This window comes from Stegostoma tigrinum, chromosome 7 (genome assembly GCF_030684315.1).
Source record: "Stegostoma tigrinum isolate sSteTig4 chromosome 7, sSteTig4.hap1, whole genome shotgun sequence".
NCBI classification, from domain to species: Eukaryota; Metazoa; Chordata; class Chondrichthyes; order Orectolobiformes; family Stegostomatidae; genus Stegostoma; species Stegostoma tigrinum.
This window is the reverse complement of record NC_081360.1, coordinates 93984201-94010854: the sequence shown is the minus strand read 5'-3', so window position 1 is coordinate 94010854 and position 26654 is coordinate 93984201. Positions and strand designations below refer to the sequence as shown.

The window sequence follows — 26654 nt, the reverse complement described above, 5'->3', positions numbered from 1 at the left end:
CCATTCTGGTTTTCTCTTTTGACCTCCCAGCTCTCAGAGCATAGTGCTAATATGAAATTTGCCCATCACTGAATTAAGGTTATTGTCACTTGTGCTCACATGGGAACAGTGAAAAGTTTACAAGTCAACATTTGCGGTGCCGTCTTAGGGACAAAGATACCCAGGTACAGAACCTTAAGTACAATCCTGCAGACACAGAGGAAAATTCTGCAATCAATGAGAGCTTTTGTTCCTTTTTTGCCCCGATCCCGAGAGCTTAGCTTGAGCTATTCCCATGTGGGAGGGAGAAACATGGTAAAGCCTCTAACTATCCGAGTCCACATGCCAACTAAATAGCATTCCCTTTTCATCGGAGTAAAAAATGCCATTCATAGTTCTCCAGATGAGTGTAAGACAGACAGTTTCTCAAAATGCATCTTTCCTCAGCAACAGAGATAACAAAGTGTGGAGCTGGATGAACACAGCAGGCCAAGCAGCATCTTAGGAGCACAAAAGCTGATGTTTCGGGCCTAGGCCCTTCATCAGAAAAGGGGGATGGGGAGAGGGTTCTGAAATAAATAGGGAGAGAGGGGGAGGTGGATCGAGGATGGAGAGAAAAGAAGATAGGTGGAGAGGAGACAGACAAGTTAAAGGGGCGGGGATGGAGCCAGTAGACATGAGTATAGGTAGAGAGGTAGGGAGGGGATAGATCAGTCCACGGAGGATGGACAGGTCAAGGTGGGGGGGATGAGGTTAGGAGGTAGAAAATGGGGGTGCGGCTTGAGGTGGGAGGAGGGGATAGGTGAGGGAGGTGGGGACAAGCTGGGCTGGTTTTGGGATGCAGTGGGTGAAGGGGAGATTTTGAAGTTGGTGAAGTCCACATTGATAACATTGGGCTGCAGGGTTCCCAAGTGGAATATGAGTTGCTGTTCCTGCAACCTTTGGGTGGCATCGTTGTGGCACTGCAGGAGGCCCAGGATAGACATGTCGTCTAAGGAATGCGAGGGGGAGTTGAAATGGTTCACGACTGGGAGGTGCAGTTGTTTATTGCGAACCGAGCGGAGGTGTTCTGCAATGTGGTCCCCAAGCCTCTGCCTGGTTTCCCCAATGTAGAGGAAGCCACAACAGGTACAATGGATGCAATATACCACATTGGCAGATGTGCAGGTGAACATCTGCTTAATGTGGAAAGTCATCTTGGGGCCTGGGATGGGGGTGAGGGAAGAGGTGTGGGAGCATGTGTAGCACTTCCTGAGGCTGCAGGGGAAAGTGGCGGGTGTGTGGGGTTGGAGGGGAGTGTGGAGAGGACAAGGGTGTGGAGAGTGGTCTCTCCAGAAGGTGGACAAGGGTGGGGATGGAAAAATGTCTTTGGTGGTGTAGTCGGAGTTTAGATGGTGGAAATGTCAGAGGATGATGGGTTGTATCCGGAGGTTGGTGGGGTAGTATGTGAGGAGGAGGAGGATTCTCTTTTGGCAGTTATTGCGGGGCCGGGGTGTGAGGGATGATTTTCGGGAAATGCAGGAGACATGGTCGAGGGCATTCTCGATGACTGCTGGGGGATGTTGCGGTCCTTGAAGATCGAAGACATCTGGGATGTGCGGGAGTGGAATGCTTCATCCTGGGAGCAGATGCGGCGGAGGCAAAGGAATTGGAAATAGGGGATGGAATTTTTGCAGGAAGGTGGGTGGGAGGAGGTGTTTTCAGGTAGCTGTGCGAGTCGGTGGGCTTGAAATGGATATAGCTTGTTAGGTGATTGCCTGAGATGGAAACAGAGAGGCCCAGGAAGGTGAGGGATGTGTTGGAGATGGTCTAGGTGAATTTGAGGTTGGAATGGAAGGTATTGGTGAAGTGGATGAACTGTTCAAGCTCCTCGTGCGAGCACGAGGCGGCGCTGATACAGTCATCGATGTAATGTCGGAAGACGTGGGGTTTAGGACCAGTGTAGGTGCGGAAGAGGGACTGTTCCACATAACCTACAAAGAGGCAGGCATAACTTGGGCCCATGCGGGTACCCATGGCCACCCCTTTTGTCTGTAGGAAGTGGGAGGAATCAAAAGAGAGGTTGTTGAGGGTGAGGACGGGTTTGGCTAGGCGGATGAGGGTGTCGGTGGATGGGGACTGGTCGGGTCTGTGGGACAGGAAGAAGCGGAGGGCCTTTAGGCCATCTGCGTGGGAAATGCTCGTGCATAGGGACTGGACGTCCATGGTGAAAATGAGGTGTTGAGGACCGGGGAATTTGAAATTCCGGAGGAGGTGGAGAGTGTGGGTGATGTCACGGATGTAGGTAGGGAGTCCCTGGACCAAGGGGGAAAAAAGGAGTCTAGATAGGTGGAGATGAGCTCGGTGGGGCAGGAGCAGGCAGAGGCAATGGGTCAAAATTAAAATGGGTGCAACAGTCAATCTTCTTATTAAAAAGCAACAATGGAAAGTACACACGAGACTCAAACAGAACATGATATCTTGTTTAGAGATGACAAGGTGTAGAGCTGAATGAATACAGTACGCGACGCAGCATCAGAGTAGCAGAAAAGCTGACGTTTCAGGTCTGGACACTTCTTCAGAAATGACATTTCGGGTCTCGACCCTTCCTCTTTTCTGAAGAAGGGTCGAGACCCGAAACATCAGTTTGCCTGCTTCTCTGATGCTGCTTGGCCTGCTGTGTTCATCCAGCTCTACACCTTGTTATCTCAGATTCTCCAGCATCTGCAGTTCCTACTATCCATGATAACTTGGTTATAGGCTAATTTAAAAATTGAGAACATTCTTATAGTTCCAAAGAAAAAATAAGATTCCTTGTATGTTACCATTCGTTTTTTTTTCAAATAATGGTTTTTAAAATAATTCAGTAAATGACAATATATTCATTCTATTTTTATGAGTTTGATTCTTGTACCAGTAAAACCTATTATATCTTGAAATGGCATCTTTAATGCGGCATGAGCATCATTTTATTTAAAATGATTGGATACCCTTGAAATTGAAATCTCTATAATTCTTCATGCTTTCTTTTTGAATTTTCCAGATGTATAATTGCAAAAGAAAATGCATAACAGTGTTACTTCCATACAATTTGCAAAAAATATTAAAGGAGAACACCAGAAGATTTGGTTTGACATCTTTAAAATCTATTCTCCTACCTGCTTGGACGCAGCTGGGCCCAGCATTTCCTTTCTGCTGGGCGTCTCCAAAATGTTACTGATAGTCCATTACAAACAGTGTATTTCAAACCTTGGGTAGTTTGTGAATATACACCAGATACAAGGGTTCTTGGAAACCATTATGATACTGGGCAATAGAGAGGGTCCAAGCTATTGATCCTTATGAGCAGTCCTTGCACTGAAGTAAAGCCACTGTCTGCATTAGTGATCATGGGAACTGCAGATGCTGGAGAATCCAAGATAACAAAATGTGAAGCTGGATGAACACAGCAGGCCAAGCAGCATCTCAGGAGCACAAAAGCTGGCATTTCAGACCTAGACCCTTCGAAGGGGTCCAGGCCCGAAACGTCAGCTTTTGTGCTCCTGAGATGCTGCTTGGCCTGCTGTGTTCATCCAGCTTCACACTTTGTTATAGAACATAGAACATAGAACATAGAAAAGTACAGCACAGTACAGGCCCTTCGGTCCACGATGTTGTGCCGTGGAATAATCCTAATCCAAAAATAAAATAACCTAACCTACATTCCCCACAATTCACTGCTGTCCATGTGCATGTCCAGCAGTCGCTTAAATGTCACTAATGACTCTGCTTCCACGACTACCACTGGTAAACTACTCCATGCGCTCACAACTCTCTGGGTGAAGAACTTCCCTCTGACGTCTCCTCTATACCTTTCTCCTCACACCTTAAAACTATGGCCCCTCGTGGCAGTCAATGCTGCCCTGGGGAAAAGTCTCTGGCTATTGACTCTATCCATGCCTCTCATTACCTTGTACACCTCGATCAGGTCACCTCTCTTCCTCCTTCTCTCCAGAGAGAAAAGTCCAAGCTCAGTCAACCTCTCCTCATAAGACAAGCCCTCCAGTCCAGGCAGCATCTTGGTAAACCTCCTTTGCACCCTCTCCAAAGCCTCCACATCTTTCCTATAATAGGGCGACCAGAACTGGACACAATATTCCAAGTGTGGTCTCACCAGGGTTTTGTAGAGCTGCAGCATAACCTCGCGGCTCTTAAACTCGATCCCCCTGTTAATGAAACCCAAAACACCATATGCTTTCTTAACAACCTTATCCACTTAGGTGGCAACTTTGAGGGAGCTATGCACTTGAACACCAAGATCCCGCTGTTCCTCCACACTGCCGAGAATCCTGCCTTTAATCCTATATTCAGCATTTAAGTTCGACCTTCCAAAATGCATCACTTCGCATTTATCCAGGTTGAACTCCATCTGCCATTTCTCAGCCCAGCTCTACATTCTGTCAATATGTCGCTGAAGCCTGCAATAGCCCTCGATACTATCAACGGCACCTCAAACCTTTGTGTCATCAGCAAACATACTAACCCACCCCTCAACCTCCTCATCCAAGTCATTTATAAAAACTACAAAGAGCAGAGGCCCAAGAACTGAGCCCTGCGGGACACCACTCAGCACTGACCTCCAGGCAGAATACTTACAATCTACAACCACTCTCTGCCTCCTGTCAGCCAACCAATTCTGAATCCAGACAGCCAAATCACCCTGTATCCCATACCTCCTGACTTTATGAATGAGCTTGCCGTGGGGAACCTTATCAAATGCCTTGCTGAAGTCCATTTACACCACATCCACTGCTCGACCCTCGTCAGCCTGTCTCGTGACTTCCTCAAAGAACTCAATAAGATTTGTAAGGCATGAACTGCCCCTCACAAAGCCATGCTGACTCCCTTTAATCACGCTATGCTTTTCCAAATAGTCATAAATCCTATCCCTCAGAATTCTTTCCAAAACCTTGCTGACCACAGACGTAAGACTGACTGGTCTGTAATTTCCAGGGATTTCCCTATTCCCTTTCTTGAAAAGAGGAACAACATTTGCCTCCCTCCAGTCTTCCGGTACGAATCCCATGGAGAGTGCGGAAGCAAAGATCTTCGCCAGCGGCTTAGCGACCTCCTTTCTTGCTTCCCGGAGCAACCTGTCTGCATTGTTCACTTTGGGTTAGATGGGGAAGATCAATACAATAATTCCAATAAAACTCTCTGGTGTTAATGCTCCATTAATGGTTGTGTTAATATTTCGGATGAACAGGTATGAGGCATTAATAAAGTACACTTGAGCATATACAGAAATGTACTATCGTCTTGGCCATTGAAAGGTTAAGAGATTCTTTGCTGGTAGGTTGACTGTGACGGAGTTCTCTCCTTAAACATTAAGGAGTTTAGTGTGGAAGGTGTTGCATGAAGCAGTTTCAGGGAAGAAACATTTCAGTTGGTTCACAGGTTCCTCTGTTTTCTGTGACCCTGACGAGTCTGTGTTCTACATAAATGGTAGGTGTCTTATGTTGAGGTCCACCTTTCATTTTTTGAGAGGGCTGTTCCTTCAGTTGGAACTTCACTCTCATGGTCCTGATCTATGATCACCTGGCAAAGAGAGAGAGAGGCACAGGAGGGCAAGTCAGAGGATGTCCTTGTTGCTCTGCTCCTGGGCCTGACCATGGGCGCTATAAACAGATCCATGTGAGCAGTGTGCTAAGAAGGGAGTCTACAGTTCTAACTACCTGCCTCTTTTCTGTGGTTGTTCCCACAATCAGGTATCCCTGTAAAGGGGAGCAGATGGTATACACTGGCCTGCTCTTGGGGCACCCAATCAGATAGCACAACTGGGACTGAAGTACATCCACTCAGAGTAATATTTGATTTTGTAACAAATTTGCCTTAAATATTTGATTTTTGTTGGCCATTTATCTTTTAATTTGGCTTAATTTGATCTAATTGGCTTTAATTATATATTTATCAAAAGAGAATTGTGAGGATTGCTGGGTGAATTTGTTGACGAGGGAAGCGGAAAAGTATGTTCCACAGGGCTCTGTATGGAGTTCCACAGGGCTCTGTCCTTGGGCCTCTACTGTTTGTAATTTTTATTAATGACTTGGACGAGGGAATTGAAGGATGGGTCAGCAAGTTTGCAGACGACACAAAGGTCGGAGGTGTCGTTGACAGTGTAGAGGGCTGTTGTAGGCTGCAGCGGGACATTGACAGGATGCAGAGATGGGCTGAGAGGTGGCAGATGGAGTTCAACCTGGATAAATGCGAGGTGATGCATTTTGGAAGGTCGAATTTGAAAGCTGAGTACAGGATTAAGGATAGGATTCTTGGCAGAGTGGAGGAACAGAGGGATCTTGGTGTGCAGATACATAGATCCCTTAAAATGGCCACCCAAGTGGACAGGGTTGTTAAGAAAGCATATGGTGTTTTGGCTTTCATTAACAGGGGGATTGAGTTTAAGAGTCGTGAGATCTTGTTGCAGCTCTATAAAACTTTGGTTAGACCGCACTTGGAATACTGCGTCCAGTTCTGGGCGCCCTATTATAGGAAAGATGTGGATGCTTTGGAGAGGGTTCAGAGGAGGTTTACCAGGATGCTGCCTGGACTGGAGGGCTTATCTTATGAAGAGAGGTTGACTGAGCTCGGTCTCTTTTCATTGGAGAAAAGGAGGAGGAGAGGGGACCTAATTGAGGTATACAAGATAATGAGAGGCATAGATAGAGTCGATAGCCAGAGACTATTTCCCAGGGCAGAAATGGCTAGCACGAGGGGTCATAGTTTTAAGCTGGTTGGTGGAAAGTATAGAGGGGATGTCAGAGGCAGGTTCTTTACGCAGAGAGTTGTGAGAGCATGGAATGCGTTGCCAGCAGCAGTTGTGGAAGCAAGGTCATTGGGGTCATTTAAGAGACTGCTGGACATGCATATGGTCACAGAAATTTGAGGGTGCATCCATGAGGATCAATGGTCGGCACAACATTGTGGGCTGAAGGGCCTGTTCTGTGCTGTACTGTTCTATGTTCTATGTTCTATGTATAATGCTGCATCCTGTAAATAATACGACCATCAAAAAGAGGTTTTGAATCCATATTCATATTCTGTCACCTGGCTCACGATCCATTTTACCTTTCAGGTATAAGTTTTTTTTTGTCTCATTGCTATTGCTGTATTGTATTCGGTTTTCTCTATTTTCTTGACCCTCCTCTTTAGACTTTACTGACAAACAATGAAAACTGCAACAAATTCAGTCATTATTAATCATTGTTCCTTTCTCTGAGTTAATCTTTTATCTATCTGCTCAGATCTAGCTCATTCCTTTTTATTGTGAATTGTCCCTCAAAAGCATTGTTCATGCTGACATACATCACTGATTTATACCAATTACTACATGAGGAATGAACCCAAGGTTGCAAAGCTGCCATTTGTGGATGCAGGCCAGGACCCGACCTTATTCCACCTTCCTGTTCCTGGTGCATAGCCAAGTAAAGCAAGGCTCTTGAATCATAGAATCCCTACAGTGTGGAAACAGGCCATTCAGTCCAACAAGTCCACACTGTCCCTCCAAAGAGCATCCCACCCAGACCCCCTCCCCTACCTCTACATTTCCCTTATCTCACCCACTTAACCTAAACATCCCTGGGCACCATGGGCAATTTAACACAGCTAATCCACCTAGCTTGCACATTTTTGGACTGTGGGAAGCAACTGGGGCACCTGGAGGAAACCCACACAGATAAGAGGGGAATATGCAAACTCCACACAGACAGTTGCCTGAGACTGGAATCGCACCTGAGTCCCTGGCGCTAGGAGGCAGCAGTGCTAACCACTGAGCCACCTTGCCACCCCGAAGAAACAAAGAGGACAAGTGCATATCCAATTGTTTTTGGAACACCATCACATTTTTAGACAGTGACTTTCAGTTGCCACCATCCTGAGCAGAACAGAATGGTTCCTCAGCTTCCCCCTTTAACATGTTATTTTAAGTTTGTGCCTCTGGTTTCACAATGATATGCAAAAATCTATGAGAGACATTTATTCCTGCCACGATTTTCAGTGTGAACCAAACCACATTCTCCTCTAGATCTGCAACTCAGGAGTGAACAAAATCACGTCTACAGAAGTAACAGTCAACATACACACCACCAAATATACCCTGCTGCATTTTGTCTTTGCTCCAACATAACATTAACACCTGTTTCAATAAATCAATCTCACATTTCGTCCATTTCTCCATTCTGTTGATCAGTTGGCTCCCGTTAATATTATCAGTGATTGTGGCATTTGCAAAGCTGTGTCCATCTGTAATAATGTCCTCCTAACGTGCTTCTTCTGCTGATCCTTGCATTTCCATGCTGTTTTTTTGTCAGTCCACAGTTAACCTTAGTGCATTTTTACTTTTCCTTTGGTGCTGCCTCACTGTGTCTCTCTAGCTCAGGTGATGAGAGAACTCCAGGGTAATTTTGTCCACACTTAACCTTGTAAAAACATGCTTCCTCTATCCTCGATGGCCACATTTAGGCACATAAGAATGTGACATTTTTAATACCTTAGTTACATTTGACCAAATGTGCATGAAATAAAATGATATCTGAAACATTTAAAGCATAATTGATATGGTAAAGAATTATACAGAACAAAAAAGGCCATTTGGTTCAGCTGAACAATGCTAGTGCTTATATTTCACATGAGCTTCCCCCCCAATTTAAACAATCACACCTTTTAGCATGGCATTCTATTCCCTCTTGCCCTTGCATACACATCCAGTTTCCCCTAAGAATATTAAAAGTTGAAGTACCTGTGAATGATAGTGTTGTAGTCATGGCTACTGGTTCAGTCATCACTGAAGAACGACAGTCAGATTCAATCAAGTCTCCTTTCACAGTCACTGGGGCAGAGCTAAAGTGACGTAGTCCCTCCTTCAATGGTGCGATCCAGTTAAACTGAACTGAAGACAGGCAGCCAACGAAACCCTGTACGTTCGCATTCACAATCTCCTGGTCAAGATTGCCAGTGTCTGCAAATGAGAAACAGCATAAGAAATACCTACTATGGAACGTGTTCAGCAGAAAGGTGTTCCACAGAGTTAACACTGGGTCCTGTATACCACAGTTCCAAAGAAGAGTCATACTGGATTTGAAATAAGAACGCTGTTTCTCTCTCTAAGGATGCTGCCAGCCTGCTGAGTTTCTACAGCACTTCCTGTTTTTATTTCAGATCTCCAGCATCCTCTTTCTTTTGCCTTACTATTCTGAAGAAGATTCAAGGAGCTTCCACCAGAGTCGTGGTCATTCTCTATGTCCCAACCAACATCACTTAAACAGATGATCTAATTATTATTACATTGCTATCCATGGGAACTTGCAAAATGGTTGCAGCACTTCCTACAATTTAGCTTCAAACATTCTTCATGAGCTGTAACACACTTTGGCACGATCTGAAGTTGGGAAGGGTATAACATAATATAAATGTAATAAAATATAAATATTAATATAATATAAGTACAAATCTTTCTTTATTATCTTGTTTCCTTTTTGAGGACAGACTGAAGTGCAGTTATCTCTGGAGCTTCTCTGTCTGAATCCAAGTTCTAGCCATGCTGCTCTTTATACCTTTGACAATACGTTATGTCTTTTTGTAACGAATGTGACCTACAGTAGCAAACAGATAGAATCATAGAATCCCTACAGCGAGCAGGCTATTCAACCCATTGAGTCCACACAGACCATCCAAGGCTCATCCCACCCAAAACCACCCATCTACCCTATCCCTATAGTTCCCGTGCTAATCCACCTAGCCTGCACATCCCTGGGCGCAATGGGCAATTTACCACAGTCAATCCACTTAACTTGCATATCTTTGGATTTGGGAAGAAACTGGAGCACCCAGACAAAGCGCGCACAGATACAGGGAGAATGCTCAAACTCCACACAGACAGTCGCCCAAAGGTGGAATTGAAACTGGGCCCCTGGTAATGTGAGGCAGCAGTGCTAACCACCAGATAGCGAGCTGTAGTGGAAGTGTGAACTTACCCAATGTGATAGCCTTAGATGCCTCAGTTTCTATAGTTAAACCATTCTGGTCCGTTCATATATTTTGGCCTTACAGGGTGATAACCCTCTGGACATTGTCAAACAGTTCACTCAAATGTTGATATCATTTTACTTTCTTTAATTATGTAATGTTGCATTGTTAAAATCTTATCAACGCAGCTCCTTTTTGTATAAATTAGCTTTTATGTTGACCAGATGCATAGGGCTGTACTGATGTGGTTTGATTTGATTTCATTTATCATTGTCACATGTACCGAGATACAGTTAAAAGTATTGTTTTGTGTGCTATCCAGGCAAATCATAACTTCCGTTAAGTACATCAGGGTGATAGAACAGAATGCAGAATATAGTGTTACAGCTATAGAGAAAGTGCAGAGAAAGATCAACTCCAATGTTTGAGAAATCCATTCAAAAACTCTGACAACGTTGGGGAAGAAACAATTCTTGACGGTATTAGTTTAATTTCAATAAATGTGAGGTATGGCATTTTGGAAAGGCAAATCAGGGCATGACGTGGACGCGGAGTTATGGTAAGATCCTGGGCAGTATTGCTGAACAAAGAGATCTTGGAGTGCAGGTTCATAGTTCTTGAATGTGGGGTCAAAGGTAGACAGAATGGTGAAGAAGATATTTGGTATGTTTGCCTTTATTAGTCAGTGTATTGAGTATAGGAGTTGGAAAGTCATGTTGTAGCTATAGAGGACATTGGTTAGGCCACTTGGAATAGTGTGTTCAATTCTAGACCTCCTCCGATAGTAAGGATATTGTGAAACTTGAAAGGGTTCAGGAAAGATTTACAAGGGTGTTTGACGGGAGTTGGAGGGTTTGAACTACAGGGAGAGGATGAATAGGCTAGAGGTATTTTCTCTGGAATGTAGGAGGCTGAGGGGTGACCTGATGGAAGTTTATAAAATCATGAGTGGTGAGGTCGGGAGGTCTTTGCCTCAGGGTCAGGGAGTCTAAAACTAGAGGACAAGTTTAAAGCGAGAGGGGAAAAGTGTAAAAGAGACTGAAGGGGCAACAGTTTCTTGTAGAGGAAAATGTGGTGAAGGCTGGTACAATTACTGCGTTTAAAAGGTATCTGGATGCGTACATGAATAGGAAAGCTTTACAGGAAATGAGCCAAATGCTGGAAAATGGGACTAGAATAATTTGGGACACCTGGTCAGCATGGACAAGTTGGACCAAAGGGTCTGTTTCCATGCTTTACAGCTCCATGACTCTATGACTCAATTTATGCATTTTCAAACATTTGGATATTCTGCCTGATGGAAGAGGGTGGAAGAGAATATAACTGGAGTGACAGTGGTCTTTTATAATGTTCTGCTTTCTTGACGCAGCGAGAAGTATAGATGGAATAAATGGATGTAAGGCTGATTTGCATGATGGACTAGGCTACATCACAGCTCAACTGAATTTCACACCGTCTTGGGCAGATCAGTTGACATGCCATATACAGATAGGATGTTTTCTGTGGTGAATCTATAAAAATTGGTAAGAGTCATTTTGGAGATGCAAACTCATCTAATCATTGTCTATCACTTTCAAAAGCTTCACTTGCTGGACCCAAACCATTACCTCTGGCATCGCCCAACCCGCCCCTCTTGTATATTCTTGACTCCTTGTGTTTCACATCTACATGCTTCACAACTAGCCCTTCAGCTACTTTGTCAGGGAGCACACCATCAGTTTCTACACATGAGCCTATGAATTAGGAGCAAGAGGATTCCATTTGATTCCTGAAACTTGCTCTGCTATTCTGTAAGATCATACCTGATCTGATTGTGGCCTCAGCTTCATATCTTCATTTAGTTCGGATAACCTCTTACCCCTTTGTTAGTCAAGAATCTGTAAAACACAGTCTTAAAGATATTCAATGATCCTGCCTCCAATCTCTCTGGGGAAGAGAATTCCACAGACTAATGGCTCTCTGAGAGAAAAAAACAATGTCCCCCTCTTCATCAGAAATGGAAAGCCCTTGTTTACTTTAAACTGCATCCCTTTCTTCCAGTCTGCCCCACAGAGAAAAATATTGTTCAAGTATTGATCCTAGAAGTCCTCTCATGATCTTATATCTGTCATTGGGAGCACCTCTCAGTCATCTAAGCACCAACATATAAAAGTCCAGCCTATCTAAGCTCTTCCCTAAAGACCATACTCCATGCCAGTTGACTAAACCTTCTTTGAACTGCTTCGAACATTGTGTTCTGAGGAAGGCTCACTTGACCTGAAACGTTAACTTTGATTTCTCTCTGCAGATGCTGCCAGATCTGCTGAGCTTTTCCAACAATTTCTGCTTTTTTTTGTTTCTGATTTACACCATCCACAGTTCTTTCAATTTTTACTGCATTTATATCCTTTTGTAAATAGGAAGGCCCCAAAAAAATACAAAGTGCTCCAGATGTGGCCTCAACCACATACGAAGCAACTGCAGAAAAATATCACCACCTTTATGCTGTAGTGCTATTGCGACAAACAACAACATTCCATGTGCCCTCTTAAGTACTTGCTGTACCTGCAGATTGAATTTATGTGATTCATAAACAGGACATTCAGATCTCTATATAAAGAAAAACCCGAAAGAATCGTGGATGCTGTAAATCAGGAACAAAAACAGAAGTTGCTGGAAAAGCTCAGCAGGTATAGCAGCATCTATGTAGAAAAATCAGAATTAACATTTCAGGTCCGGAGGGTCTGAGGAAGGGTCACTGGACCCAAAACGTTAACTCTGACTTTTTCTTCACAGATGCTACCAGACCTGCTGAGCTTTTCCACAAACTTCTATTTTCATTCAGATCTCTATGTCTATCGGAATTCGACAATCTCTCTCTGTTTCAAGGGTAATGCTGCTTCTCTGCTGTCCCTGCAAAGTGCACATGTTCCTTTTCCAACAGTACACTCCATCAACCAATTTTCTGCGCATTGATTTAATTTATCCGTTTCCCTTTGTACACTCCTTATGTCCTCTTTCCAACATATCCTAGGTCATCAGCAAATTTATCAATCACATATTTGATCCCATCTCCCAAGTCATTAATATTAATAATGTATAGTTGACATCCCAGCACTGATCTATGTGGATCACATTCACACATCCCATTGCCAAACTAAAATGACCCCATTTTCCCTACTCTCTCTTCAACATTGGCTAACTAATCCTCTATCCACACTGATATGCTACTCCATGAGTTCTTATTTCACACAAGAATGTTTGATATAACCAGCATACAAGAGGAAACTGCAGCATGATTTGCAGAAGACATTTGACAAGGTATCACTTTAAGGGTCATTTTTGGGTTGAAATGTGAAGTAATCACATCAGCCGTGATCTGATTGAATGGCAGAGTATGCTGAAGGAGCTGAGTGGGCCTATTTGTACGTGCGCATTTCTTGATATTTGTTTTTTGCTGAAATCTTAAACCTGCAACCAATTGACGTCATCATCACTCTGAACAATACAGTATATTCAGGATAATCTCAAAGTGGGCTTTATGTGTAAAGAAAAGTAATCTTTGTTCTCCCCAGAGGTATACCTGATGATGCAGTGCCTTTAAGATAATTATGACTTCATCCTGGTGGCAATGCATGGGCACATGTGACTGTGTAGCAAAGAGATTGAAGGTTACTTTGAGGAAACATTAGCCAGACAAAATTCCTTTGTATTTTTTTTATATGCCTGTACAGAATGTATGATTCTTTTTCATTATTGTACTCCTGAGTGACATGGCAATCTGTTACTTCCAACAAAAAAAACTACTTAAATGATGGATGGGAAAGAGTAAGACAAGAGACCCTGCTGTGTCTACTGAATGTTGCAGATCAGTCATTATGATGCCCCATTCACCTCCATGATCAATTCCCTGTGATAAAAACACCAGAAATATTGGCCCATGTAACCCAATGAAAAATCCCTGACAAGAACTGGTGTAAAATGACTTCACATCCTTAATTTAAATGCAAATTGCAAAACATTTTTGATTAAATGAGCAACACTTGGACAAAAGAGTTTTCATCTGAGAAAGGGAATTCAGATGCAGAATTTACATTTTGACAAGATGATCAGCTTTGTTCCTAAGTAAAATAAATTGGCTCTCGGTCAAGCAATACCTTGATGTTAACATTATCATCCAATGTTGCAAAATTCTCCACAGCCTGGCTCCTCTATTGGAGTAATTGCTTCCAAACCCACAACCCGCTGAGTCCTGCTGTTTTTCCAATCATGATCTCTGCACCTTTGGTGTCCTTGCCTTCAGTCACATGGGCTCCAAGCTCTGGAATATCCTTCATGTACGTCCTAGCACCTCAATCTTGCTTGACTATGTAAGGGGTTCCCTAAATCTAACTCTTTGACCAAGCTTGTGGTCATAGAGTCATAGAATCAGAGGTTACAGAAACAAAAACTTGCAGTACAACTCGTCCATGCTGACCAGACATCCCAATCCGACATAGTCCTATCGTTTACTCCCTAAACCACCCATTCTCTCAATTTTCTGCATATAAACTGACTTTTTCCCAGCCACCATCAGTTCTGACCGAGGGTCACCGGACCCAAAACGTTAACTCTGTTTTCTCCTCCAAAGGTGCTGCCAGGCCTGCTGAGCTTTTCCAGCACCTTTGTTTTTGTCCTGATTTGCAGCATCCGCAGTTCTTTTGGTTTTCCCTCTAAACCCTTCCTATGCATATACCTATCCAGATGCCTTTTAAATGATGCAGTTGTACTCACCTCCAGCACTTACTCTGACAGCTCATTCCATATACACTCAATCTGCTTGCATGACAAAGTTACCTCTCGGGTTCTTTTTAATCTTTTCCCTCTCACCTTCAACCTTTACCCTCGAGCTTTGGTCCCCTCTACCCTAGCAAAAACACCTTCGCCATTCAACCTATCCATGCCCCTCATGACTTGACAAAACTGTATAAAGTGACCCCTTAGCCTCTGACGCTCCAGGCATAAAAGCCCCAGGCTATTCAGACACTCCCTATAAATCAAACCCTCTAGTCCTGGCAACATTCTTGTAAATCTTTTCTGAACATTCTCAGCTTTAACAACATCTTTCCTACAGAAGGGCTGCAAAAATTGAATGCAGTATTCTAAAAGTGGTCTCACCAACGTTCTGTGCTTCTCCAGTATAACATCCCAACTCCCATACTCAATTTTCTGACCAATCAAGGCAAGCGTTCCAAACGCTTTCTTTGCCACCCTGTCTAACTGCGACTTCACTTTCAATGAATTATCTGCATCTGCACCCCTAGGTCTCTTTGAGGCCTACCATTAACTGTATAAGTCCCGCCCTGATTAGTTTCTACTAAAGTGCAACACCTCACATGGAATTAAACTTCAACTGCCACTCCTCAGCCCATTAGCTCGTCAAATTTCACCTTGTACCACATATTTTGTTTTATAATGCTCCATGAAGGTCCTTGGAGTTTTACATTACATAAAAATGCTACATAAATATAATGTGTTGTTGTTGTGCCAGACGCACATAATACATAGGTACTGAGTGAAGAATTTGGAATGTATTCACACTTCAAGCCAGACACAAGGCGATAAGAAGTCCATGTTTCATCAGCATGTGAATAAAACCAAGGCATTTTGCATCTGTCTGAACTAGTACAGCTAATGGCTTTACTTATTTATTCATTCTTGGGTAATGCCCATCCTTAGTAAAGTCAGTACTTATTTTCCACGTCATTATGAAATGAAGCTTCTCTTCTTGAGACATTTAATGCTAGTCATATTGTCATTTTGACTTCAGTTAAGCCTAGAAAAAAAGTTGTAGTATTAGTGCAGGACCATTGAACACAATTTTCAGCCCTTGCTTTAATGATGATGTTACTTCATTTAAGATAGGAAAGAAACAGTGGAAAATGGTAGAATTGTGTTAAATGTATGTAGTTAATAATGCAAACAGTGTTGTCTGAGCTATAATGTACATGGACTACCATGTCAATGCAGCTGCTAGAATAAATAACCAAATGTCTAGTGGGTTCAGTCTTCTCTACAAGCCTTGAAGCACAAAACATGGCAAATACATGTTAATCAATTATTGCACCTTGATTGAATAAGTTTTGTTTTATTAATAAACACATCATTATGTTCATTATGAAACTTAGCTAATTTTTGCTGTGTTTAAAACCCAACATAGAATCACAGAATCCCTGAAGTGTGGAAGCAGGCCATTCAGACCATTGGTCCACACCACCCTCCCAAAAAACATGCCATCCAGACACACCCTCACTCTATCTCTATACTTCCCATGGATAATCCATCTAGCCTGCACATCCCTGGACATTGTGGGAAATACAGCATAGCCAATCCATCTCATGATGAAGTATGAATAATGACATAGATGAAGTAAAATTCCGCATACCATTCTGTTTGCCCTGATACAGGAAGGATGTTATTAAACTGGAAAAGGTGTAAGAAAGATTTAAAGGGTGTTACCAAGATTGGTGGGTTTGAGTTGTACGGAGATGCTGGATAGGGTGGGAATTTTTTCCCTGGAGAAGAGGAATGATCTTACAGAGGTTTATAAATTAAGAAGGATACAGATAAGGCAAATAGCTGAGGTCTGTTCCCTAGTGAAGAGGAATTCAAAACTAGAGGGCATAGTTTTAAGATGAGAGAGGAAAGATGTAAAACGGACCTGAGGGGCAACTTTTTCCACACAGAGGGTGGTGGGTATATGGAGTGAGCGGTCAGAGGAACTGGTAGAGGCGGATACAATTACAACGTTAAAAACACATTTGAACAGGTACGTGGATAGGAAAGGTTTAGAGGGATATGGGTCAAATGTAGGAAAATTGGACTAGTTCAGTTTCGAAAACCTGGTCAGCATGGATGAATTGGGCTGAAGGGCCTGTTTCTATGCTATATGCCTCTACGACTAAATATGAAGTTGCTCATCTTAGTACTGGAAGTGGTGTCTGAAATTTCTGCTGTCATTGTACAGGTTATCATTTCACTGTCATTTATATAAATGACTTGGATGTGAACATGGGAGGCATGGTTAGTAAGTTCGCAGATGACACCAAAATTTGTGATGTAGTGGGCAGCCAAAAGGGTTATCTCAGAGTACAACAGGACCTTGATCAGAGGGACCAATGGGCCAAGGAATGGCAGATGGAGTTTAAATTAGATAAACATGAGGCTCTGCATTTTAGGAAGGCAAATCTGGGCAGGAGTTACACACTTAATAGCAAGGTGCTGGGGTACGTTGCTGAACAAAGAGACCTTGGAGTGCAGGTTCATAGTTCCTCGAAAGTGGAGTAGCAGGTTGACAGAGATGGTGAAGAATGCATTTGATGTACTTGCCTTTATTGGTCAGTGCATTGAATATTGGAGATCTTGCTGTGGCTGCACAGGACATTGGTGAGGCCACTTTTGATCTCCCTGCTATAGGAATGATGTTGTGAAACATGAAATGGTTCAAAGAAAGATTGTTAAGTTTGTTGCCAGGGTTGGATGGTTTGAGCTACAAGGAGAGGCTGAATAGGCTGGGGCTATATTCCCTGGAGGGTCAGAAGCTGAGGGGTGACCTTATAGAAGTTTATAAAATCATGAGGGGCATGGATAGGGTAAATAGACAAGGTTTCTTTTCCAGGGTGGTGGAGTCCAAAACTTGACAGCACAGGTTTAAGTGAGACAGGAAAAGATTTAAAACAGGCCTAAGGGGCAATGTGTTCACACAGAGCGTGGTATGTGTATGGAATGAGCTACCAGAGGAAGTGGTGGAGGCTGGGAAACTTACAACATTTAGAAGGCATCTGGATGGGCATTTGAATAGGGAGGGTTTAGAAGGATCTTGGCCAAATGTTGGCAAACCGGACGAGATTATTTTAGGATATCTGGTCAGCATGGACACATTGGACCGAAGGGTCTGATTCCATGTTGTACAGCTCTATGACTCGATGACTCCAAGCACAGGTAAGAGTTACACATGATGACCCTGCAGAATCCCCAGCAATGTACACTCCAGAAAAATTGCCCAGAAGATTGAATGTTCCTGTGGGTACTTCTTGCATGCCTGGAACCTTTACTAATGTCTCTACTTAATTTTGAGAATTCAGAGGATGCGAATCAATGATGTAAAATTGCTACTCAAGAGAAGTGAGACACTTAAATACATAGTTTAATTATTTAACACTTAGCTCTCATACTCCCAACTCCCCTGTAACACACTGGACTGAACCGTCCTCAGACTTTCCCGTTCTTCCTCTGCCCCACCGCAGACCAACCCCACTGGTGGACTACCCTCCCACAGAAATTTCTCCCAGAAATGTGGAGCTCCCTTCTTTCATAGAAAGGGAAGACCAGAGTGGCAATCTACATAAAATTTCCCACTTTACTGTGAGTAGTTCTATTTTACATTGTGATCCATGAAGCGGAAGGTCTGCAGTGAAAGTCCCCTCTTGCAGTCTTGGACTGTAACAGGTAAAAACAGATCATTTAAAATAGCCCAAAAGAAACAGAAAAGTGCCAGATTCGAAGTTTTATGTAATGTGATATGGACATAAAAATGTCAAAAAATGTATTTGCGAAATCTCAGTAAACTGAGTTGTGGGAATGGGGATTATTTTCAGTTTTCATGCCCCATTTTCATAGCTAAGCAATGGTGGAGGTCAGCCAAAATGTCGGTTTCCTATACACATCCCAAACAAGCTCATTTCAACCTCATTTTAGCTGGCCACCTGCTCTCAGTACTGCCATTTCCACATTGCTGGAGAGTAAACTTAGCAAAAATAACTAACACTGGTTCTTAATAAAATAGACTCACTGGGGAATGTATGGAGCCAACTATAACTTACTTTGCTCTGAACCTTCAGCACTCCATCAGTCAGAGAAGGCAGCCATCCGCTCCTTTCTCAGCAGGTTTTAAATGTGAGGCAGAAAGCACCAGCAGTTACTGAGTCTATTATCTCAGCCTTGTGCACCGCATCTCGTCATTACAAAGAAATTGATGGTGATTATTCAGAAAGGCGAATTTTGAAAAAAATACTCAAACTGGCACATACATTTTGTTTGACATATTGTCGGAACTACTGCAATGTTCCTTACCTACTATCTTGCCAAGGACAAGAGACTTGAGGCCATTAAATGCTGTGTCTGAAACTGATGACAGTTTGTAGCTCCTGGCATGGAAATAGTCAACCTGCAAAATATTGACCGGAAATACAATTATTGCACTCAAATGCATCTGACAGTCAAATTTCTGCTTTATTTGAGAAAGTGACAATTTCTGGTTTCGCAGCCTGAAATTTCAAAGGTTATTTTAAAACCCTTAGGTTGAATTTTTCCCATATTTTCATAGTGCCACATTTCAGAAAGTTTCATGGACGGTTTTTCTCTGTGAGGCTGGACACTTTTATAATACAATTTTCCATTGTTTGCTTTTGTAATTATGTATTCTGCCCCCAAAGAGGCAGGAACTAACTGCATGGGTGCCATTTCAAGCTGTGTACCATTTCAGGTGCAGAATTTCCCTTCGTATCTTGCTGTGCAAAGCAAAGCATTGGGAGAAGTAATTTGACACCCTATTTGTACAAAATGATCAGAGGTATAGATAGAGTGGACAGCCAGAGATTTTTTCCGAGAGTGGAGGTAGCTATTACGAGGAGGCATAGTTTTAAAGTGAGTAGAGGTAGAAATAGAGGAGACGTCAGAGGTAGATTCTTTACTGAGACAGTGTTCGGAGTGTGGAATGCATTGCCAGAGAGGGTAGTGGAGACGGCCTCATTAGGGGCATTTAAGCGGCAATTAGATCGGCATACGGATGACAGTTATAAGGTAGGGGTGGATATTAGACAGACTTTAGGGTTAGGGTAAAAGTTCAGCACAACATTGTGGGCCGAAGGGCCTGTACTGTGCTGTACTGTAAAAAAAAATTGCAGACTGGGTTATGGGTGAGAAGAGGAGGCTGTCCTGTTTCCCCAGCGCTACCAGAAGTGACTACGTCTATCAACACTGTTAGCATGGTCTGATCACCTCCTGCACCAGTGTGGTGCCATCAACTCAGAGGTATGCACAACCATGTGGCAACTAAGTGAATGGCTTTGTGCACTTCAACAGGCTAGCTAACACCACCTTCTTTCTGCTGCTTCTACTCCAACTGCTCTCAACTCCAAACAAGGCTTACCACGTATCGTTCTCACTGTTAGAATCATAAAATCCCTACAGTGTGGAAGCAGGCCATTTAGCCCATTGAGTCCACACTGACCCTCCGAAGTACACCCCACTCTGTGCAATCTCCCCGCCCCTATCCCTGTAACCTTACATTTCCCACCACTAATCCACCCAGCCTGTACATCACCAGATTCTATGAGCACAGTCAATCCACCCGAACGTTTGACTGTGGGAGGAAACTTGAGCAACCAGGTGACACCTGCCGCAACATGGGGAGGATGTGCAAACTCAACACAGCCACCCGAAGGTGGAATCAAACCCAAGTCCCTGGTGCTGTGAGGCAGCAGTGTTAATCACTGAGCCATTCATGCCACCCCGCTGTTGCATGTCACGCCTTTCCTCAATGGATCCACGCCATCACCCCAAACTACTAGCCCAACCTGTCCTCTGCGCTTCCTCGTTCATCCTGGATACCTCATCACCTTTCCTGACTGAAGACAGAGAAGGGCTTTCTGTGAGGGCTCCTCAACTAACTCAACTCGACTAATCTCTGCGCTAGTTGCATCAACCTGCAGGGCTGATCATGGCCCAATCCTTGGATTGTGAGGACATGAGTCTTTGGACCCTGATCACACCTCATGCCTGACTGACCATGGTCAAGCATTGGACAGAGATCGGATGATATCCTTGACTGAATGGGATGGCAGTCCCCAGTTGAGGGTACTCCCTTTTAATTCAACTAAGGGCTACTCACTTTGGACTTTGGGACATAGCCATTTCCTTGAAGCATTTTTAGTGTGTTTGCTATGTAATGTGCTGGCAAATGCGACATTGAAGCAGTTCTAGGTTCTACAGCAATATAGCTGCCTTCTTCACTATCAATGTTAGCAATCAATGCAAGGGATCTGGCTACAACAGACAGAGAATACCAAGGAAACTCAGCAGCTCTGACAACATCTGTGAAGAGCATAACAGAGGTTGCTATTTTGGGTCAGGTTCTTCTGTCAGAATTGGGAGGTAAAAAGTAATGAAATTGAACAAGGTTGAAAGATTGAAACAGAAAACTCTTTGAGAGCAGAACTTCTTCCTGGAACACATGTGGCAGTGAATTAAACACTAAAATGAAGGCAAAATAGTGTGGATGCTAGAAATCTAAAAGAAAGACAGAGTGCTGACAAAACTCACCCACCTGGCAGCATCTGTAAAGACAGCAAAACAGAGTTAACATTTTGATTCCTGAATGACTCTTGTTCAGAAATGGTTCAAACAAGAAAAAAGCAGAGTTATATTAGGCTCATTTCTCTTATTTGTGGGAGAGTCCAGGACCAGAAACAGAATCTCCCAATAAGGGTTTGGGTCACAGAGTCTGCAGCACAGATTTTTGAGTCCAACTAGCCCATGCCAACCAGGTTTCCCAAACTAAATTAGTCCCATTTGCCTGTATTCAGCCCATATCTCTCTCAACCTTTCCTATTCGTATACCTCAGTTTTGCAACCATACCTGCACCGGCCACTTCATCTGGCAGTTCATTTCCCATTTGAACGAGATAGAGATGAGGAGTAATTTCTCCTCTCAGAAGTAAATCTGTGAAATTCTTTCTTGCAGAGCCTAGTGAAGCAGTGTCACAAAGTATATTGGGATAGACATATTGTTAATCAGCGAGGAAGTGAAAGGATTTGGGAAACAGGCAGGAAAGTGCAGTTGAGGGTTATCAGATCAGCCATGATCTGACTGTATGAGGCAGAGCAGGATCAATGGGCTGAATGGCCTGAATGGTCTATCTCTGTTCCTACATCTTATGGTGTTATGATGGGGGTATCAATGTCTGGGCCAGTAGTTCTTGTCTGTTCCTATTTGCCCTGGTGGTGGTCATGATGAGCTGCCTTCTTGAACCACTCATTTGGTGATTCCTGTGTCATACAAATTTATTTTGTGCTCTTAGTGTTAAACCCTGGTACAGAGTTCATCAATGAATTGAGGAAAAGAGACAATTTTTTAAAGGAAAAATGATAATGCTCATTTTCTCCACTTTATTCGACAAAATTCCCATTGGCAAAAGGCAGATGTAAATGGAGAGTGCACAAAAATATTATTTTAGGGATTAAATCAACATAGTTAGCACCTTAAATTGTAGATAATTATTCAAGTTTTCATCACTTACCCCATCTAAGTGAGGACTGTTTAGATAAATTCATAATTTTAAAAAAAATTGATTTTTTTTGTTTCAGAAACAAGTTGGGCTGTTCCTGTAAAAAATTCATAGTGGACTTTTAGCTGTTTGCAATCGTCAATGCAAGTTATGACAGCCACATAGATCCCTCAGGAAACTTAACGATTAAAGTGACAAGTGTAAGAGCAATGAAACATCTTTTTTTCTTCACCAAAATAACATGTCAGGCAAGGCAGAACCAAAGGTTTGTTGAATTATTGAGCGGTCTTTATTCCCAGCCTTCCTGCCCAAGACCAAGTAGACCAGTTTGCAACTATAAGATCATAAAATCTAGCAGCAGAATTAGACCAACTTGGCTCATTGAGTCTGCTCAGCCATTCGATCATATTTATCAAACCCATTCTCCTGCCTTCTCCCCACAGTCCTCGATCCTCTTACTGATCAAGAACCTACCTATCCCTGAACATAAGAACACATGATACAAGAGCAGGAGTAGGTCATGTGGTCCCTCGAGCCTGCTCTGCCATTCAATAAAATCATGGCTGACCTTTTCGTGGACTCAGCTCCACTCACCACAATTCCTTAACTGTTCGAAAATCTATCTGTCTTTGCCTTAAAAATATTCAACAACATAGCCTCAACTGCTTCACTGGGTGGGGAACTCCACAGATTCACAACCCTTTGGATGAAGATGTTCCTCCTCAATTCATTCCAAAATCTACTCCCCCTTAGAACATAGAACAGTACAGCACGGTACAGGCCCTTCAACCCACGATGTTGTGCCAAACTTTCACCCTAATCCTAAGGTCTGTCCAACCTCCACCCCTATCTTATACTATCATCCAAATGCCGATCTGGTTAAATGCCCCTAATTAGGCCGACTTCACGACCCTCTCCAGCATTGCATCCCATTCACTGAACACACTCTGAGTAAAGAACCTCCCTTTGACATCTCCCCTATATCTACCTCCACTCACTTTAAAACTATGCCCCCTCCTAATAGTTACCTCCACCCTAGGAAAAAGTCTCCTGCTATCCACTCTATCTATACCTCTGATCATTTTGTACACCTCTATCAAGTCACCTCTCATCCTTCATCGTTCTAAAAAGAAAAGCCCTAGCTCTCTCAACCTTTCCTCGTAAGACTTTCCCTCCATTCCAGGTAACATCCTGGTAAATCTCCTCTGCACCCTTTCCAATGATTCCACATCATTCGGGTAATGAGGTGGCCAGAACTGGACGCAATACCCCAGATGTGGCTGAACTAGGCTTTTGTGTAGCTGGAGCATAACTTAATGGCTCTTGACCTCAATCCCTCTATTAATGAAAGCTAACACACCATATGCCTTCTTAACAACGCTATCCACCTGGGTGGCAGCTTTCATGGAACTGTGAGCATGAAACCCAAGATCCTGCTGCTCCTCCACACTGCCAAGAATCTTTCCGTTAGCCCTGTATTCTGCTTTCAAGTTTGTCCCTCCAAAATGAATCATCTCACACTTTTCAGGGTTAACCTACATCTTCCACTTCTCAGCCCAGCTCTGCATCCTATCAATGTCCCTTTGTAACCTAGAACAGCCCTCCACACTATCCACAGCTCAACCCACCTTTGCATTGGCCACGAACTTACTAATGCACCCTTACACTCCTTCATCCAAATCATTTACAAAAATCACAACTAGAAGAGGACCCAGAACAGATCCCTGTGGTACAACACTCGTAACTGAGGACCACATTGAATATTTTCCTTCCACTACCACCCTTTGTCTTCTCAGGGTCAGCCAATTCTGAATCCAATCTGCCACAGTTCCCCCTAACCCATGTTTCTACACTTTCTGCATGAGCCTACTATGGGGAACCTTATCAAATGCCTTATTTAAATCCATGTCAACCACATCCACTGCTCTACCTTCATCCATGTGTTTGGTCACCTCTTCAAAGAATTCAATCAGGTTTGTGAGGCATGATCCACCCCTCACAAATCCATGCTGACTATCAGGAATCAAACTGTGCCTTTCCAACTGATCATAAATCTTTTCTCAGAGCCCTTTCCAATAATTTGCCCATCACTGAAGTAAAACTAGCTGGCCTGTAATTTCCAGGGATATCCATATTCCCTTTTTTGAACAAAGGAATGACATTTGCTTTTCTCTAATCTTCCAGCACTATACCTGTGGACAGTGAGGATGAAAAGATCATCGCCAAAGGCCCTCTTCCCTCGCTTCCCATAGAATCCTTGAATAAATCCCATCAGGCCCAGGGGATTTATTGATCTTCAGGTTCCTCAAAATTCCTAGCACATCATCCTTCCTAATATCAACGTCCTCTAGCTTACCAGCCTGTTTCACACTGTCCTCCTCTACAACTAGGTCCCTCTCAGTTGTGAATACCAAAGAAAAGTATTCATTAAGGACCTCTCCTATCTCTTTCAGCTCCATGCATAACTTCCCTTTCCAATCCTTGATTGCCCTTACTCTGGTCATTTCTTATTTTTTCATGTATGTGAACGTACATATTGAGGTATAGACCCCACCCCGGTCATAGTTGCCTTAAATACACTTGGCCTCCACAGAGATCTGTGGCAATGAGTTCCACAGATTCACCATCAACTGGCTAAAGAAATTCCTCCTAAAGAGCCAACTGAGGCCACTCTGAGGCTGTGTCTGGTCCAGGTCTCTGCTTCTTGTGGCAATGTCTACCCCACATCCACTCTACTCAGGCCTTTCAGTATTCTGTAAGTTGCAATGGCATTTATCCCTGTCTTAACCCCATCAAGTATAGACCCAGAGTCCTCAACCACTCTTCATATGACAAGCCCTTCATCTCTGGGATAGTCTTCTAAAACTCATCTGGACCCATCCAATACCAGCACATCCTTCCTTTGGGGCAAAACTGCTCACAATATTCCAAATGTGGTTTGACCAGAGCCTTATACAGCCTCAGCATTACATTCTTGTTCTTGCATTCTAACTTACTTGCAATGAATGCAAACATTGCATTTACCGCACTAACGGTGAACTGAATCTGTTTGTTATCTTAACAGCATCCTGAACTAAAACTCCCAAATCCCTTTGTGCTTTACGTTTTTGAAGCTTTTTTCCCATTTAGAAAATAGGCTCTGCTTTTCTTTTTTTCCAAAATAAGTGCGTACCCTCATGCTTTCTTGCATGGTTTTCAATCTGTCACTTCTTTGCCTCCTCTCCTCGCCTGTCCAAGTCCTTCTGAAGTTCCTCAACACTACCTGTCCCTCCACCTATCTATATGTCATCTGCAAATTTGGCAACAATTCCCTCAGATCTTTCATCCAGATCGTTAATGTACAGTATGAATAGTTATGCTCCTAACACGGGGCCCTGCGGAACTCCACAAGTCACTGGCTGCCATCCTGAAAATTGCCTCTTTGTCCTCACTGTCTTCTTTCTGCCAGTCAAGCAATCCTCTATCCATGCCATGCACCAGTAAAGGGTGAATCCCTGCTAGGTGTCCTCTCCCAGTGTCTAAGAAAATCCTTCCGAAAAGCCATGATGGCTTCCAACGAAACCTGGAACTTTGGACACAATTTTTACTGCTTGACAATACAAGAGAAATTCCAGGAACTACATCAACCATTCTACTTGGCTTTCATTGGCCTGAATAAGCCTTTTGACTTAGTCAATCAGCAAGTACTCTGGAAGATCCTGTGAAAGGTGGCTGTCCAGAGAAATTCATCAATAACCTCCATCTCCTCCATGACCAAATGTCAGCAATAGTCCTCATCAATGGGAATAGGGCAGAATATTTTGAGGTCAAGACAGGGGCCAAGCAGGCATGTGTCAACCACCACTATCCCCTCCAACTATTTCTCCATCGACATCGCTACTATTCTTCAACTTATCAAAAATAAGCTTCCCAGTGGTGTGAACATTGCCTGCAAGATGAACGGAAAATGTTTCAAGCTCATATGGTGGAGAAACAAGAAGAAATTGATACCAATCTTGCTTGGATACTTCAATATGTGGACGACAATGCACTCTTGAAAGAGAACCTTCAAGCCTCACATAATGCCTTCATTGAAGTATACTGAAGAACTGGTCTCAGCCTCAACCTCAAGAAGACTCAAAACCGTGCTGATACCAAGTTCCTCGGTGTCCATGTACACAGATCCTTGAAAGTTGCCACCCAGGTTGACAGGGCTGTTAAGAAGGCATACAGTGTTTTAGCTTTTATTAATAGAGGGATCGAGTTCCGGAACCAAGAGGTTATGGTGAAGCTGTACAAAACTCTGGTGCGGCCACACTTGGAGTATTGTGTACAGTTCTGGTCACCGCATTATAAGAAGGAAGTGGAAGCTTTGGAAAGGGTGCAGAGGAGATTTACTAGGATGTTGCCTGG

General features: G+C 43.3%; 1 protein-coding gene across 3 annotated transcripts in view; it reads right to left on the bottom strand.

The window, feature by feature from the left end:
* LOC125453929 (contactin-associated protein-like 5) overlaps positions 1-26654 on the bottom strand; it is a 1220935-nt gene that overhangs the window by 50951 nt on the left and 1143330 nt on the right. For all 3 annotated transcript variants that reach the window (XM_048534087.2, XM_048534089.2, XM_048534090.2), the window contains 2 exons: positions 19048-19141; positions 8732-8950 (listed from right to left, as the gene is read on the bottom strand). In XM_048534087.2, the coding sequence (XP_048390044.1) occupies positions 8732-8950; positions 19048-19141 (313 nt within the window). The remainder of the gene's footprint in view (positions 1-8731; positions 8951-19047; positions 19142-26654) is intronic.